General features: G+C 55.0%; 2 protein-coding genes across 2 annotated transcripts; both read left to right on the top strand.

Annotated features, from left to right (window-relative positions):
- The first annotated feature begins 37 nt into the window (after window positions 1–37).
- LOC123250931 (testis-expressed protein 54-like) lies at window positions 38–931 on the top strand. Its single transcript, XM_044680040.1, has 2 exons — window positions 38–105; window positions 609–931. The coding sequence occupies exons 1-2, from the start codon at window positions 45–47 to the stop codon at window positions 782–784; spliced, it is 237 nt and encodes a 78-aa protein (XP_044535975.1). The 5' UTR covers window positions 38–44; the 3' UTR covers window positions 785–931.
- A 284-nt stretch (window positions 932–1,215) lies between these two features.
- On the top strand, window positions 1,216–13,685 carry STX5 (syntaxin 5). The gene is made up of 11 exons (XM_044682405.1): window positions 1,216–1,318; window positions 3,419–3,671; window positions 4,132–4,205; window positions 4,333–4,388; window positions 6,358–6,428; window positions 7,059–7,175; window positions 7,251–7,307; window positions 7,409–7,490; window positions 8,700–8,806; window positions 9,062–9,183; window positions 12,134–13,685. The coding sequence occupies exons 2-11, from the start codon at window positions 3,438–3,440 to the stop codon at window positions 12,291–12,293; spliced, it is 1,080 nt and encodes a 359-aa protein (XP_044538340.1). The 5' UTR covers window positions 1,216–1,318; window positions 3,419–3,437; the 3' UTR covers window positions 12,294–13,685.
- The last annotated feature ends 2,237 nt before the right edge of the window (window positions 13,686–15,922 follow it).

Genomic DNA, 15,922 nt, shown 5'->3' with positions numbered 1-15,922 from the left:
CGGGCCGGGCGGTGGCTGCCGGACCTCAGGCCTGTGGTGGGGTCATGGGCTGTATCAGGTCCAAGACTAAGAGTGCCAATGCCATAGACAGGATGGATGCGGAAGGTAGGGAAGGTAGGGTTGGATGGGGAGCCTGGCTGCCCTGGGGCCAAAGGGGTGGACACCTTGGACAGGATGCAGGGGAATTACCGGTAAAGGGATGGTCTAGGGACCTGCTGGATGCACTGTATGGATGCCCCAGATAGGCAGGAACGATGGCCTTGGGGTCTGCATTAATATAGGGATTGCAGCGCAACCCGACAGCCCACCCACCCCCCGTGTGTAGAAAGGAAGGAGCTGCACAGTTCAGGTACCCGGTGCGCAGGAACCAGGCTTGGCTTAGGTGTGCAGAGAGGAGGTGTTGGAAATGCACTGCGGTGTGGGTGTCTGTTTAGGATCCCCTGACCAAATATGCAAACCCTCGAGTCCAAATGTGTACCCTCGACGGGTAGAGCCAGGCCCGGCCCAACCTAGGTGTGCAGGAGGGCGCCAGCACCGGGCTGAGGGGTCAGGGTGGGAGTCGGCGCCTCCTCGAGCCCAGCCCTTCCCGCCCCCTCCCTACGCCGCAGGACGCCGCGACAAGAAGGAGAAGTCCAACGAGAGCTTGATCATCACCGTGCTCTGGAGGCGCCTGTCCCTGTTCAGTCGCCGGAGCTCCGCGGGCAAGCAGTCGGTGATCGCCAAGGCCAACACGGACTATCGCCCCGGCGAGCCCGCGCACCAGGAAAATCCCACGGACATCTAGGGCCTATGACCCCGGCCCTGCCCCGCCCCGCCCCGCCCCCCGAGAAGAGAATAAAAGTAGCGACCCGGAGCCCACAGATGATGCCTGCCTCGCTTTCGGGGGGGTGGGGGGCGGGCCAGGGCGCGGCGCCTCAGTTTCCCTTTGGCGCTACGGGAGGACCCGCAAATCCCTTTAAGGATCTTCGGGAGGCGGAGATAGGTAGCCCAAGGGGGTGTGGCGCTGTAGGGTCCCACGGGGAGGAGGCGTGGCCCGGGCGGGATTAAGCAGGCGAGGAGGCGTGCCTGGTGGTGAGGAGGGGCGTGATCAGGAAGCCTCCTGGGGTGAGTGGGCGTGACCCATACTGTTGCGGTGGGGGCGTGGTCTCCGGCGCCGGCGAGGGGGCGTGGCGGCGCACTGCCGTCATTGGGGGGCGGGGACACGCCTAGGTGACGTGTCAGCCTCTGGTTTCTGGTCCGGTTTCTCTGGCTCGGTCCCTGGGGAAGAACATTATCAGCCCGGGCGGCGGAGGCGGCGGCAGCAGGCAGCAGTGCGGAGGTAGGAGATTGCCCGGATTAGACTGGGGGAGACGGTGGGGCCGAGGGCGGTCGGCTCTCGGTGGGGCGGGGATGGTGGGGGGACGACGACCGACTCCCGGAGACCAGAGACTCCTGCCGGTCCAGCCGCTTGTGAACGATGTCGCCCCGGCCCAATCAGAGCGCGTCATGGTGTGAAAGATGGTGGTGGAAGCCAATCGCTGCCCGAAGCCGCGGAGGGGGCGGGGTTTGTTTTGGGGCGGGACTTCCTATGTCGGATAAACATTTTGGAGGGTACCCCTGAGCCGCGTCTGGATCTCCTGGGATCCCCAGAACAGAGTTCCTTCTGCTCTTTACCCGTGAGGCCCACTCTAGCCCCCCTTTCCCCTTACTCTTGCCCCTCTATTTTCGCCCCCTCCCCCACTCTCCCTCTGCCCCGCTAGTCACTTCCCACATTCTCCCCTCTGGTCACTTCTCCCTCTCCCTTTTGAACCTCCCCATTCTCCTTTCTTCATTTCTCCCCTTCCTCCTTCTCCGTTCCCCTCCCAACTTCTCCCCCCTCTTTTGTTCCTCTCCCCATTCTACTCCTTCAGCCCCTTTCCCCTCTCTTCGACTCTCCTCCCATTTTCATTCTTCTTTAGCCTTCCCTCATTCTTCTTAATTCTCTTCTCTTCCTCCCCTCTTCCCCGATTTCTTTCTTCCTTCCTTCAGGCCTCCCTCGTTCTTCTTCCTCCTCTTTTCTGTCTCTTCCCTGTTGCCTTTGTCTCCTTTCTCCTATCCTTCCCCTTCTCTCATCTCCTTTCTCATTTCATTTTCTCACTGTCCTTTCCCTTCTCTTCTGGTTCCTTTGTGTTCTCCCTTCTTTCTGTTCTTCCAAATTATCCTCCCCCTTTTACTTTTTCTTCTGACCTCCTCCCTTCTGGCTCCCTTCTCCCCAGTCTCCTCTATTCCCCATTTGCCCAGCTAAGGTGAGATGGAGGAGCTCTAAGTGGTGAGAAGACCTGAGTTAAAAGCCAGTTTTGGAAACTTTTGTGTGACTCTGAACAAGTCACTTACCTTTAGTTTGCCTCAATTTCCTCATCTGTAAATTGAGGATAATAATAGCACCTGTGAGGATCAAATGAGCTGATAGTTGAAAAGTGCCTAGTGCCAGGCCCATAGGAGGCCCTAAAGAAATGCTTAGTACCTCTTTTTCTTCTTCCTCCTGGATCCTGCTTTCTCTTCTTCCCTTCCCTTCTCCCTTCTCCATCATCTCCTTTCTTCTGTTTTGGCTTTATCTTTGTCTTTTCTTTCTCCAGATATCTTCTCCCTTTCTCCCTTTGGCACCGTACAACACAAAAATCTTGAACGTGGAGTGACAGCCTCGGTGTTTAAAGGGCCATCGATGTGACCCCGGCAAGTCATTTACCATCTGTGTGGTCCCCCAGCCCCACACTGGGCTGTCTGATTCATTTTCCTCAAACTTTCCCAACTTTTCTGAATTCTCCTTTCTCCATTCTCCCTTCCCCTACCTCTCCTTGTTTTCTTTATTTTCTTGGCCCTTTTCATTATCCTACTTTTTCTTTTCTTGGGGTTAGTTTGAGGGTAATGTGAGGAGGGAGAGAGGACTTAGGTCTAGCATCTTCTGTCTCTCCCACTCTTAAGTCAAAAGGGACAAGAAAAGGGAAAGTACCTGTAGATAGGTCAGGGATGTCTGAATGGCCCCTCTGCCTCAAAGAGCCTGAGTGAGTTAATGAAAAGAATCCTGGGTTCCTATCTTGATTTCTCTGTTACAGTGTGATCTGACAGGTCAAGTTTCAGCCTCCATTTCCCTATCTGTAAAAAGAGACCAAGAACCCTACACATGTTTCCTCCCAGGGTTCTCCTGAAGTTCCAAGCCACTCTAGAATGGGAGCTTTTCTTCCTGCCCTTCCATCTGTCTCCCAGATTGAGTTCTAGTATGAACTCTTTTCCATGCCCCAGGATGCCAGAATTAAATGTGGGAATGTCTTTAGTCTTTTCTTGTCCTGCCAGATTGGAGGTGGAAAGGCAGGAGAGCCAGTTGGGAACATTGTGGGCTAGGGGAGAAGGGGAGTGATAGGGAGATAGAGGATAGAGAGTGATGGTCTGCCCTCTACAACAGTCCGAGGTTATGCGTCTAAATGAACACGAGGAAACGCTACGGGTCTAAGAACACGGATCAGGGAGTCTACCTGGGTCTCTCAAAGACACAGGTGCTTCCCCCTGTAGCAGCTGGCAGTGGCAGCGGCGGAGGCGGCAGCACCCCCACCACCACCACTACGCCCCCTTCATCAGGTCCCCCTCCTGACACCATGTCCTGTCGAGACCGAACTCAGGAGTTCCTGTCTGCCTGCAAGTCCCTGCAGAGCCGGCAGGTAAGGGAGACACCATAGGGCTCAGAAAAGGGTGGTCTCTGTACCTGGGGAGGAGTGGTGTCCCCATAGGATAACCCGATACCCTGGTTTCAGAAAGGAGAAGTTCAGGAACCTCTCTTCCCCCCTCCTCCAGTGACCCAGAGGTTACACAAAGTTGGCTCTGAAGATACAGGAATTGTATGATAGACAAAGGGAGAGGCTGTCCTACATTTAAAACACCCTACCTGGAGAACTTGGCACATATGATGACAGCTGTGCCCAGTACCTACTGTCCAAGCCTCGTCTGCCACTCTTCCTACGGGGTTAGGCTTTGAGATCTATAAGTTAGGGAGAATGAGGGAGTGGGGTAAGGGACACTCCCGCCCCCTAACCTCCAATAGAACAACAGTCTACTCGAGAGCTTGAGGAGCAAGTGGGGGGGATTCTTCAGAAGAGTTCACTTCCCAATGTTGTCTTCCAGAATGGGCTCCAGACAAATCGGACGACAGCTCTCAGTGCTGTCCGGCAGCGCAGTGAGTTCACTCTTATGGCCAAGTAAGTGGGGAAATGACTGTGCCATCTTGGGACCTTGTGTGTGGAAAGCACTGGGGGTATGTGAGAGGCCTGGCCCTCTACCCATCCATTCCCTTTGTGTTGTTGACTCCTCCCTCCTCTGTCTTAGGCGCATTGGGAAGGACCTGAGTAACACTTTTGCCAAGCTGGAGAAGCTGACCATCTGTGAGTCCCCCCAGGGGTTAGCGCTTTCTTTCAGTCCAACACTAAGTCTCTTAGAGGCCCGCTATTTGGGGTTCTGTGGTTCCCAGGATAAAGAATGACAGTCCTTAAAGTTAAAATAGGATTGAGCAAGTCAGACAGGGTGTGATATAGTCCTCAGGGAAGTTCCTTTCTGGCTGTTATAAACCTATTATCAGTGTTCACCCAAATTTGGCTTTAAGGTGATGACCTGGAGAAGTGGGGGACAGGGACATCAGGTTGGGCAAACTGGCCCATGGAGGAAAAGGGGTGGGGGGCAAGCCAAAAAGGCATATGGATAGGCCTCAAAAGTAGCCTTTACTTTTTGCCTGGAAGAAATAGGAATAACTCATCTTACAAAAAAAGTCTTATTTTATTTTTATTTTGACCAATTACGTGTAAATAACAAGTTTCCACATAAGTTTTCATCCAAATTGTCTCCCACTCTCCTTCCCTTCCTGGAGCTGGCAAGCAATTTGATCCTGGGTTCCATGTGTGTTATCATGCAAAACATATTTCATATCCATTTTTGTGAGTGAATAATCTTATAAAACCAAAACCCCAAAACATATCCAAATAATTATTTATACAAGTGAAAACTTGTATGTTTTCCATCTGCATTCCGACTCTATTAGTTCTTTCTCTAGAGGTAGATAACATTCTTTGTCCTAAGTCCTTCAGAATTGTCCTGGATCATTGTATTGCTGAGAGTTGCTAAGTCTTTCACTATTGATCATCCCCCCCAGTATTGCTGTTACCATGTACAACATTTTCCTGGTTCTGCTTATTTCACTCTGCATCAGTCCATGAAGGTCTTTCTGGCTATTTCTGAAGTTACCTGCTCATTGTTTCTTAGAGCAAAATAGTATTCCATCACAATCACATACCGCAACTTGTTCAGCCATTGCCCAATTGAAGGACATCCCCTTAATTTCCAATTCTTTGCTGCTACAAAAAGAGCTGCTAGAAATATTTTTGTACAGTCAGGTCCTTTCCCATTAAGATGTCTCTTTTAACTTCTTTGCTGTATGCTAGCCAGGCAGTAGGACTGAAAGAGAAAGACCCTGTCCTTGATCTTACATTCCTTGGGGTGGGGGGGGGATTGAGGATTTACCCAGAGACATAAACAGTGATGAGGAGCTTGGCTTAGGGGAGGGAGGACTCTTAGAAGTAGTGGCCCTTATTGAGCTAAACTTTTGAGGAGTCTGGGGGCCTAAGAGATAGAGCTAGAGGAGGAAGAGAATCCAAGCACCAGAGGGGAAGGAAGATGGAATAGCCTTCTGCATCACCTATGTGTCTCGGTGGATGGAGCACAAGGCCTGGAGACAGGAGGACCTGGGTTCAAATCTGCCTTAGACACTTAGCCTCAGTTGCCTGATCCTTGTAAGAGAGAAAGTAAAGGTTAACAGAAAAACCAAAGAAGATGGAATGACCTTCTAGAGAAAATCAGAGGGAATGAGGGAGGCTGTGGGGCAAATCCTCTTGAAGAAAGATGAGGGAATTTGTGTTTTGTGCTAAAAGTAGAGATGATGCCATTGAAGCTTATTGGGCAGAGGAGTGCCATAACTGCATTTGGGCCAAAGGTCTCAGTGGTCACTTGGTACCTGTGTGTGTGGGGGGGTGGACTGGAGAGAGGCGGTCCCAAGGCCCCTAGGGAGGCCAGAAGGATGGCCAGACATGGGAGAGGTGTTGAGAAGGTAGCCAGCCATGCTGTGGGCTTTGGGTCAGAGGAGATGAGGGGAGGCTGAAGCAGCCCAGCTTGCCCAGAGGGTATAATAGCAGGAAAGAAGGCTTGCAAGGTGAGTGCCAGATGCCTGGAAGGGGGCCCCTGAAGCCCAGGTTAGAGGGATGGTGCTTGCCTTTGGTTTTAGGCCAGAGAGAACCAGTGGAGGGATCATTGCAGTGACCTGACTCTGTCATCAGTCCCCCACAATCTCTCCTCTGCACCTCACAGTGGCCAAGCGGAAATCCCTATTTGATGATAAGGCCGTGGAGATTGAGGAGCTGACCTACATCATCAAACAGGTGAGCTCACTCTGCTTCCAGAGTCTGCTCCTTCTCCCTGGATCCACTGGCCCTTTGAGGGAGCCGGAGGGGGGCCACTGCTCACTTGCTGGGTCACGGGGGACCAAATCCCTTCTCTTTCCACTCTGGTCTCCTCCTCTGTAAAATAAGGAGCTGGATCAGTGGTCTCCAGGGTCCCTTCCAGCTCCAGGCCATCGGCTGCCCTCATTTTTCAGAAGAGGAAGCTTTGCCCAAGGTTCCAGAGGGTCTAGCATTCTGTGGTCTGCTGCCTCTGTTCCCCCTCCCCACCCTCCATTTACTGCCCTAGTAACAGTTCTAAGACAGAAGGGCAAGGATGAGGCAATGGGGGGGTCAGCCAGCCAGGAAATGTTGGAGGCCAGATTGGAACTCTTCCTGGCCTGGTTCTGTCCATCCCGTGCCCTTCAGCACCCCATGTGTCTGCCGCCTTGTCAGGTCCATTCTAGCCTCAGCAGCCCAGGATGGGGGGATTCCCGAGCCCAGCTGGAGGCCCCCTGGGGGCTGCCTTTTGGTGGCTCCCATTTCCCCCTTGCTCAGGAATGGAGGAGGGGGCTGTGGTCCAGGTGCTAGGTCCCCTTCACCCCAACCTCTGCCTTTGCTCTCTCCCACTAGGACATTAACAGCCTCAACAAGCAGATCGCACAGCTTCAGGACTTCGTCAGGGCCAAGGGGAGCCAGAGCGGGCGCCACCTGCAGACCCACTCCAACACCATCGTGGTGTCCCTGCAGGTGTGGCCGAGGGGAGCGAGCGGGGGGCGGGCTGTGGTCACTGCGGGTGCTCACGCCTCCTGTTCTCTCTCCTAGTCTAAGCTGGCTTCCATGTCCAATGACTTCAAATCTGTTTTAGAAGTGAGGACAGAGGTGAGGAGCCAGGAGCCCAGTTCAAATGGGAGGTGCGGGGGGGTGGGGCGCGGCCCAGTGGGGTACCTGGGGTACCTGACCTTCCTCCCCCAACCCCCCAGAATCTGAAGCAGCAGAGGAGTCGTCGGGAGCAGTTTTCCCGTCCGTCCGTGGCAGCTCTTCCCCTTGCCCCCAACCACCTTGGTGAGTTGTCTGCTCCGAGCCTGGGAGGACCCAGGCGGGGTCAGATCCCTGGCCTAGGATCCACCCTGCAGAATCAATGCCTGTCAGCCACCTTGTACCAGGGACCCAAAGGCAGGCGAGAAACAAGTCCCTCCTCCTCCCATAGAGCCTCCCTTGGTGGACTGTGGACTGAGTGAAATCTGGTCCAAGTTATTTTAGGGGAGGCTCCAGCAATCTGCGGGGCCCGTGGAGCATAGGTAGTAGAGGGGAGCACCAGCCAGGCCAGAGCAGGAAGAGGCTTGCTGGGGGCCTGCCACAGGGGAGGCAGAGGCTGCCCAGGAGCCCTGGCCTCAGGGAGGCCAAAGAGCTGGGCTTGGAAGATGGTGAAGAAGAGCACATAAGGAGGCAGAGAAGGGAGCCCGGGCTGTGGGGCTTTCCTGGACACCCCTTGAGGGCTCATGTGTCCCCAGAGACTTGTGCTGAAGGGAAGGGAATAAGCAGTTAGGGAGCTCCTACTTCATGCCAGGCACAGGGCAGCTGGTGGCACGTTGGATGGAGGACCTGGGCTTAGAGTTTGTTTGGGGCTAGGTCACAGGAGTTAAGTGACTTACCCAGGATCAGCCAGCTAGGAAGTAGCTGAGGCCAGATTGGAACCCAGGACTTCCCATCTCAGGCCTGACTCTCTATCCATAGTGCTACCCACCTGTCCTGGTTTTAATTCCATCCTTTTCAGCAGCCTTTAGCTCATGGCTCAGGGATTCACAAAAACCCATCACTGCAGTTACTGGCATAATTACCACCTCCAGCAGTACTGAACAGCCCTCAGGAACTTGCAGCTGTCCCAATGTGACTCTTTCGAGTTCAAATCAGGGCTCAGGCACTTCCCAGCTAGGTGACCCTGGACCAGTCACTTTACCTTGTTGGCCTCAGTTTCTTCATCTGACAAATGAGCTGGAGAAGGAAATGACCAACTGCTCCAGGATCTCTGCCAAGAAAACCCCCAGTGGGGTCATGGAGTGTTGGGCATGACTGAGAACATGCCAGGCCCTGAGCTCAGGGCTTTCCTGTTTCCCCATTTGGTCCCCATGGCAACCCTGTGATGTAGGGGTTGTTTCTTCATTTTTCAGTTAAAGAAACTGAGGCAAATGGGTTAAGGGACTTGCCCAGGGTCCCTCAGCTGGAAAGAGGAATGTTTGTTGAACTGATTTCAGCTCCTTTCTCTTCCTGCAGGGGGGGGCGCCGTGGTATTAGGGGCCGAGCCCAGGGCTGCTGGGGATGTGGCCATCGACATGATGGACTCGAGGACCAGCCAGCAGCTGCAACTCATTGATGAGCAGGTGGGTGTTCGGGTTTAGGCCAGGGCAGGGAGGTGCCCTCCGTCCATGAGCGTCTCCAGAGATCCATTCACTTCTCGAGCTTGATCCATCTCTGTGCCAGGCACTGGGCACATAGACAGTGATCTGAACCAGGCTCTGCTGGCCAGGAGACTCCCGGGTGGTGGGGGGCTCTGCGCCAGAGGGGATGAGCTGTGATCCTTGGTGGCAGGGAGGAGGGGGCCTGCTCAGGCCTTGCTTCTGCTTTTACCCTGGCAGGATTCCTATATCCAGAGCAGGGCAGACACCATGCAGAACATCGAGTCCACCATCGTGGAGCTGGGCTCCATCTTCCAACAGCTGGCACATATGGTCAAGGAACAGGAAGAAACCATCCAGAGGTGAGGCTTGAGGCCTGGCTACAATGGGGGTGGCTCTGCCAGCTTGGACTTGAGATTGTGTAAAGGTTAATTTTAGTGGTTAGACTTAAATTATATGAAATAACGTGGTCGCCAGAGTTATTATATCTCAAGTCACAAGTTTATTTACAAAATAGAGGGGAAACAACAATAAAGTAGGGAAATGTGAGAGAGGTTAGAGAAAATAGCTATCCTAGTCCTCAGCCAGGAGGGCCTCTCCAAGATGGAAGCTATTCTCTTAGAAACCAGGAAAGGAGTCAGCCCTTTTCACTCACCCAACAAAGCAGTCCAGGAGTCAGAATCTAGGTTGAAGTCACAATTCACCCTGCAGTCTCCAGTGAAGTTGCCTTGAAGACTATCTCCAGGAGACACTCTCCACCAGACTCAACTTCACAACACTCTCCCAGCCCAAGGATTTTATGGCTTTTATGGTGGTTTCCTGTTCCTGCCCCTCTTCACAGGGGCCAATCACAGTTTCCAAATTGTCCAGCCCTGCCCAGGGGCAGTGTCTGTGGGATTGACTTGTCACCTCTAAAGGCTTTTTAACTCTCCTCCTAGGATTCACATATTTCTGAGTTTTCACCCAGTTCAGCACCCCAGTTTAGTGGGTTGCAGACTTCCCCCCACTTAAAGTTAAGTAGGGATATCTTCCTTTTGGAGGTGTAAACTCCTGTAGTAAGAGTTTCCCTTACTTTAGGGTTAAGTATGGGTGTATTTGCTTTGGTTGATTAATTCAAAAGTAGACAAAGGAGAGTCAATCCCTTCTTCAAAATCTAGTGAGGTACTAAGTTAGGGGTACTTAAGTTATTGTTAACAAAAATTTTAACTCCAACTAGGCAAAGGGAACAAAAGATTCTCTTTTTGCAAGTGGTAAACTCAGAATAAAGAGAACCAAGAATTTCCTTTTACAGATGGCAGATCCAGGTTTTGAAAGCAGACCTTCAGGCCCCCTTGCAGTGTCCCATGAAGCCCCCAGACTAAGTAATTGAAGGAAAATACTCAGTTTAGTGAATCTAGAGATGGATTTTATCTCCTCTAAGGCTCCAGGGCCCCAGTTTAAGAGCCCTCAGGCTATTGCCAGCCCACGTGACAAATTTGCCTGTTCAAAGGGCCTTGGAGAACTCAGTGACCAAAAGGACTGAGGTGGCCTTTCTTGGCACTCCACCCTGGTTCTTCAAAGGGCTGAGAGGGGGAAGAAAGGCTTTGGTCAGGCATTGAGGTAGCACGAGTGGATAGGATAGAGTGCTGGGCAGAGACGGGAGGGCCTGGGTTTCAGAACTGGCCTCAGAACCATGATCCTGGGCAACTCACTTAACTCCAATTGCACAGCCTTTCTTTCCTGCTCTTAAGCCTTGGAACCCATTGACTCTAAGACGGAAAGAGAAAAGTTTTTGTAAAAAATTTTAACAAAGGTATTGGTCAACTCCAGACAAGAGTACCTGGCTGATGGGAGGATAGGAAAGCACACCAGGGGAATCCTTCTCGGGGCACACTTTCTCTGAGGAAAAGAAGAACTGGGGGTGGGGAGGAGTGGAGAGCTAGCCGTCTAGGATTTTTGAGGCTGCTACAGGGTACAGGGAATAGTTTGGTCTCAGAGGGCGTGGCTAGTAATCAGCATTGCTCAGACACTTCCCAAATGCTAAGTAATAGGCTGGGGAACTGGGATTATAAAGACAAAATCACGTTTCAGGAAACTGAGGCAAACAGGCTAAGTGACTTGCCCAGGGTCACAAAACTAATAGGTGTCTGAGGCCAGATTTGAACTCAGGTTTTCCTAACTCTGGTCTGAGGATGTCTTTATGATCCCAGCTCCCCAGCCTACTACTTAGCATTTGGGAAGTGTTTGAACAATGCTCATGGTACAGGGAATAGCACTGAGCAAGCTGCCATATAATCCACAAGGGAAGTTCTCTAAAGAGGAATTTGGATATAACAATTTCTAAGGTCTTTTCCAATTTTTTTTCAAACTAAAGATAGTTTTTTCATTGCTGTTTTCTGATTATCACATCACCGTAGTACCATGTGTCCGTCCCCTCTCTCAGGACCGTCCTACAGGACAAATCGTATTTTTGGTCCTTTGCAATGTCAGTATTCTGAGGTTCTGTGATGGGGTGAGGGAGAGTGTCAGGAAGCCTCCCCGAGAGCTGCCGGCAAGTTATCAGGAGACAAGGTACAGGAAAGAGCTTTTAAAGAGAATGTCGAGGACAGTGGCAGAAGACGTTTCCTAGCAACCAGAGTGGCCCCGCGTGGCGAGGCTGCCTGGGGAAGCTGGTTATGATGATGGAGAACCAGGACTGAGGCTGGAATCTTCCACAATTGGGAATCAGACGACAGCGATGCCCCTCTGGCCGTTTCTCGGCCCTCTGAGGTGGACAGAAGGATCTAGACGGGTTCAGAGGAGATGCCTGGCCCCGGGGAACCCCCACTGTCTCCCTGGCCCGGCCTTGGTCTCTCCCTCTGGAGGCCTTTGCTGATGCCCTTCCTAGTTCCTTTTTTAACCCTTCACCTGCCTTAGAGTCAATACTGTTCCCCGGCAGAAGACTGGTAAGGTTAGGGCTGGGCTGTGGGGTCAGCCAGCTAGGAAGGGTCTGGGGCCAGATTGGAACCCAGGACATGTTGTCTCTAGGCCTGCTGGGTTCTATCCCCCGATTCCCCCCCCCCCCCCCCGGTGCTCCCATCTTGTTTTCTTTTGGCCTCTCATTGCTCCTCGGGTCCCCTCGCTCACCACACACGCAGCATCCCTTGATGGTGCAGAGGCCCTTCCTGTGGCATGAGGATGGGGGCCTTGACTCCCCGGCTCTGCCTCTGTGTGTGAAGCCAGGGGGCGACTCTGCCAGGCTGGATTCCCCCTTCCCTCACTGGCTCCCACCTCATTTGCCAGGGCCGGGGGTGCTTCTCACCATTGACCCGGGGCTCTTTGTGTCTGTGTCAGGATCGACGAGAACGTGCTGGGGGCCCAGCTTGACGTGGAAGCCGCCCATTCGGAGATCCTCAAATATTTCCAGTCAGTCACTTCCAACCGCTGGCTCATGGTCAAAATCTTCCTCATCCTCATTGTTTTCTTCATCATCTTCGTGGTCTTCCTGGCCTGAGGCTTCCCTGCCTCTTGGGAGGAATCATTCCCCTCGAGCCCTGTGGCTGGGCCTGTCCAGGGTGGGGAGAGGGCAGGCGGCCATCCCCCTGGTCCTGGGACTGACTGAGACGGCCTGTGCCCCATGCCCCCTCCCCACCTGTGTCCTTCCTCTCCTTTGCCCAGACCAATGTGGCTTTGGACTGCCATGAAAGGGCGAAAGGGCAGGGGGCGCAGTGCCACGACGGAGCTCTAGTAGGAGGCTGCCTGGGCTTCTCCTGAGGCTGCTCCATTGCTGGTGTCCCTTGGGGAGTCTTTTCCTTTGGCTTGGACACCTTCTGCCCCCCGGCCTTCTTGTGGGGGGCAGAGGGCCAGCCCTGAGCTCTCTCCCAACAGCCCAGAACCCCCCAGTGGGCTCCCGATGACTGTGTCAATTTGCCAAAGGCACTGTCACCCTCATTTTGCCGGAATTACAGCAAGATGGTCAGCCCTCTTGGCCTTGTTCTCATTTCAGGGGGGGGGGCGCCGCAGGGATTGGCCTGCCCGCCCCCCACTCACTGGTGCAGTGCCAGGAGCCCAGGCTCTGGTGGAGCATGCCAGGGGAGTGTCTGCTGGGCCCTTTTCCCTGGCAAAGGCCCCTTCTCTGCAGGAGGGCCCAGGAAACCCCAAGAACGCTTGGAGTCAGATGTCTGGGCCCCTGCCTGGGATGGGGTTGGGGGGAAGGCTCCCCAAAGCCTCACTGGGGTTATGCTGTGCCTGACCACCTTCAGGCACTGCCTCCTGGCCTCCCCCTCACTCAAAATGCTTTGGGAGCCTGAAGGGGGAGGGGGGCCTCGCAGCTCTGCCCTCGTTTCTGATCTTCAGATGTGTGCCTGGAGGTGGCCAAGGCAGGCAGTCCTCACATGGGCCTCGACCCGGGACAGACCCTCCTCAGCATCGCAGGGACCCTCAAGCTGTCTGCCCCTCCCCAGCCCCCAAAGGATCTCTTTGGACTGAGTCCCTGCATGCTGCTGGGGGAGGCTCCAGGGGTCCCCATGAGGCTGGATGTTTCCCCCCCCACTCCTTTTGTACCCTGAGGATGGAGAGCCTCCGGGGAGCCCTCAGTGAGCCTGCAACCAGGGGGGCCCCTCTAGGGCCAGCAGGTGCTGCACCTCCACAGATTGCACCCGAGCTCTGGGGCTGCCTCAGTCTCAGGACCTTTGACTCCTTTGTTTGGGGGGCAGCTGGGAGGTGGCAGGCCTTGGGGGGGCCTTCATTAGCCTACTGGTCCCGGCCCCCATCCCACCCTGGGCCTCAGGCTTGGAGGGAGAGGGAGGATGGGGAGGAGGGCACAGGACCCGGGTTTGAATCCCTCTTACTCCCCGTCGATACAGATGTGACCTCAGCCCAGTCAATAAAAAGTTTGCCCGGCACACATCATTTGTCCCTGATTGCAGCCACTCGGCGATGTCCTTGCTGCTGGCCCAGCAGCCTGTTCTCTGGTCTCCACTGCACACCTGCACCACCCTCTCCGCCAGACTGTCATTTACTTGAAGGGGCCTCAGCAGTCGGCCTTCCCATCCCTGAAGCTCGGGCCTTCGCCAGCAGGCAGGCTTTCCAGTAACACACTGACCTCAGGGCCCGGTTCTAGGTCTCTGCTCCCTCCCGACTGGCTCTGGCTCATTTGACAGGAGGAAACGAGTCAGACAGGGTCAGGGTGCCCCTGTTGTCTGGAGTTCTCACGGCCGGCCTCCCTCCTCGGCCTCTTCTGTCCAAGCCTCCCGTGCCTCCCTCCTCTCCTCCTGATGGAGGCTCCCCACCAATCCCAGACATGCCAGGCCTGGAGGCTGGAGGTGTCCTGGGTTCTAGTCTGGCCTTAGACACTTCTCAGCTGGTTGACCCTGGGCTGATCCTGAGCACGCCCACCATGCTTGGGGCTTCCTCTCAGTCCTGCTCCGTCATGGCTTCGCCCTATCCGGAGTCTTCACGCTGCCTGCCGGCGGTCAGCCCTCTCCTCCATGGCCTGGGCTCTGTAGTGACTCTTGGCACAGCTGGGGGCCCCCGTGCCCTCAGACCTCCAGACTGCCAGCATCCTTAAGGTTTGGTCCAATGACTGTTGTTAGCAGCCTGCTCTGTTCCAGGCTCCAGGGAGGCCCCCAAAAAGAGGCTGGAGGGGTAGGGCAGCTCGGGGTCGCTTTGTTCTGGGGCTCTGAGAGAGGTGGGTCCTGCAGGAGCTGTCCTGGGGTGGTACCTGTGGGGCTCCGAAGCCTCTGCTCCTGGCCTCCTCCTTCCCTGGTATCAGGGTGATGGGAGTTCAGTGACTGACCCAGGGTCACACCATTAGGACCACATTTGAACCCAGGACTGCCTGGCTCTCTGACCACTGAGCCACCTAGCCAGCCCCAGGTAATGTTCCTAAAGTGCAGATCTGACCATGTCCTCTCCCCAAATACTTGATAAACTCCAGTGGGCTCCCATTCCACCTCCGGGACCAAACAGGAACCTGTTTCACAAGAAAAGCCTGATGCAACTGGGGCCAAACCTACCTTGGCTTAACATCCGTGGCCCCTCTCACTGGCTTTCCCATTTCTCATTCCTGACCGTCCATCTCTCACCTCCCTGCCTTTGCGCTAGCTGTGACCCCGCCCCCACCCCTCCACCCCTTTCTAACACCCTTTCCTGCAGGCCTTTTCCTGACTGGGCACTTCCCCTTTATAGTAATAATAACTGCATTTATATGTGTGCTCCTGAAGTTGTGCTTTACAAAGATCATCCCGCTCAGCAACAACCCTTCTTATGGCTCCATCCAGCACCTACTATGTGATGGGCACATGCTAAGGGCTCCCCAATTTCCTCTCACTGGATCCTAACAACAACCGGTGGTGATATAGGATGAATCTCATTTTACGGATGGGGAGACTGAGGCAGAGGGAAGTAATTTGGCCAGGGTCACACCTCTCAGATTTGAACTGCTTCTCAAGCAACTTCCTCGACGGCTGGCACGGTTTGCTTGGCACGCAGTCACTCGGCTAGTTAGTGCGGGAAAGGTAAGGGGAGAGCAGCAGCCGCAGCGAGCCTCAGTTTCTCCCGCGGTCAGGAGGCGGGGCTAGTCTCCCCAGCTCCCGGATGTGGAGAGAGGGGCGGAGCCTGGAGGAGGGCTCAGATGCTGCGCGGCCTCCGCCCGTTCCCGGGAGGAACGCGCAGGAGCAGACGCATCACTTTCCAGCAGCACCTCTCCTCCTGGCCCGAGTGCGCAAGCGCAGCGTGCCCCAGCCCCATTGTGGCGTCCTGCTTCGCGTCGCGGCCCCGAACCAGTCTCGCGGCGCGTGTGGGCCGGCTTCGGGGCGGGGGCATGCGCATGCGCGCCGGGGACTAGCTCGCTCTGACGCGCAGGCGCAGTGCAGCCCCGAGCGGCCGAGGGGCTTCGTCGTTTGGCAGAACCGGCCTCCGGCGTCCCCCGACTCGTCATGGCGGAGGAGGGCAAGTCGTACATCGGTGAGTGGCGAGGCCGGGGCAGCAGGCGGGAGCCGCCAGCCGTGGCAAAGGGTTGGCGCCTGGGAGAGCCAAAGCCCCTGGCCCCCTGGCTCGGGGGCGGGCGGCGGGGGCGCGCCTCGAGCGGCGAATGGCGCCTCTAAGGCGGCGGCGGGGGCGCGCGCGCTGGTCCCGGGCTCG

Source organism: Gracilinanus agilis, chromosome 6, assembly GCF_016433145.1.
Source record: "Gracilinanus agilis isolate LMUSP501 chromosome 6, AgileGrace, whole genome shotgun sequence".
NCBI lineage: Eukaryota > Metazoa > Chordata > Mammalia > Didelphimorphia > Didelphidae > Gracilinanus > Gracilinanus agilis.
Note: the sequence above shows the minus strand (reverse complement) of the source record. Positions and strands in the feature narration are given on the sequence as shown.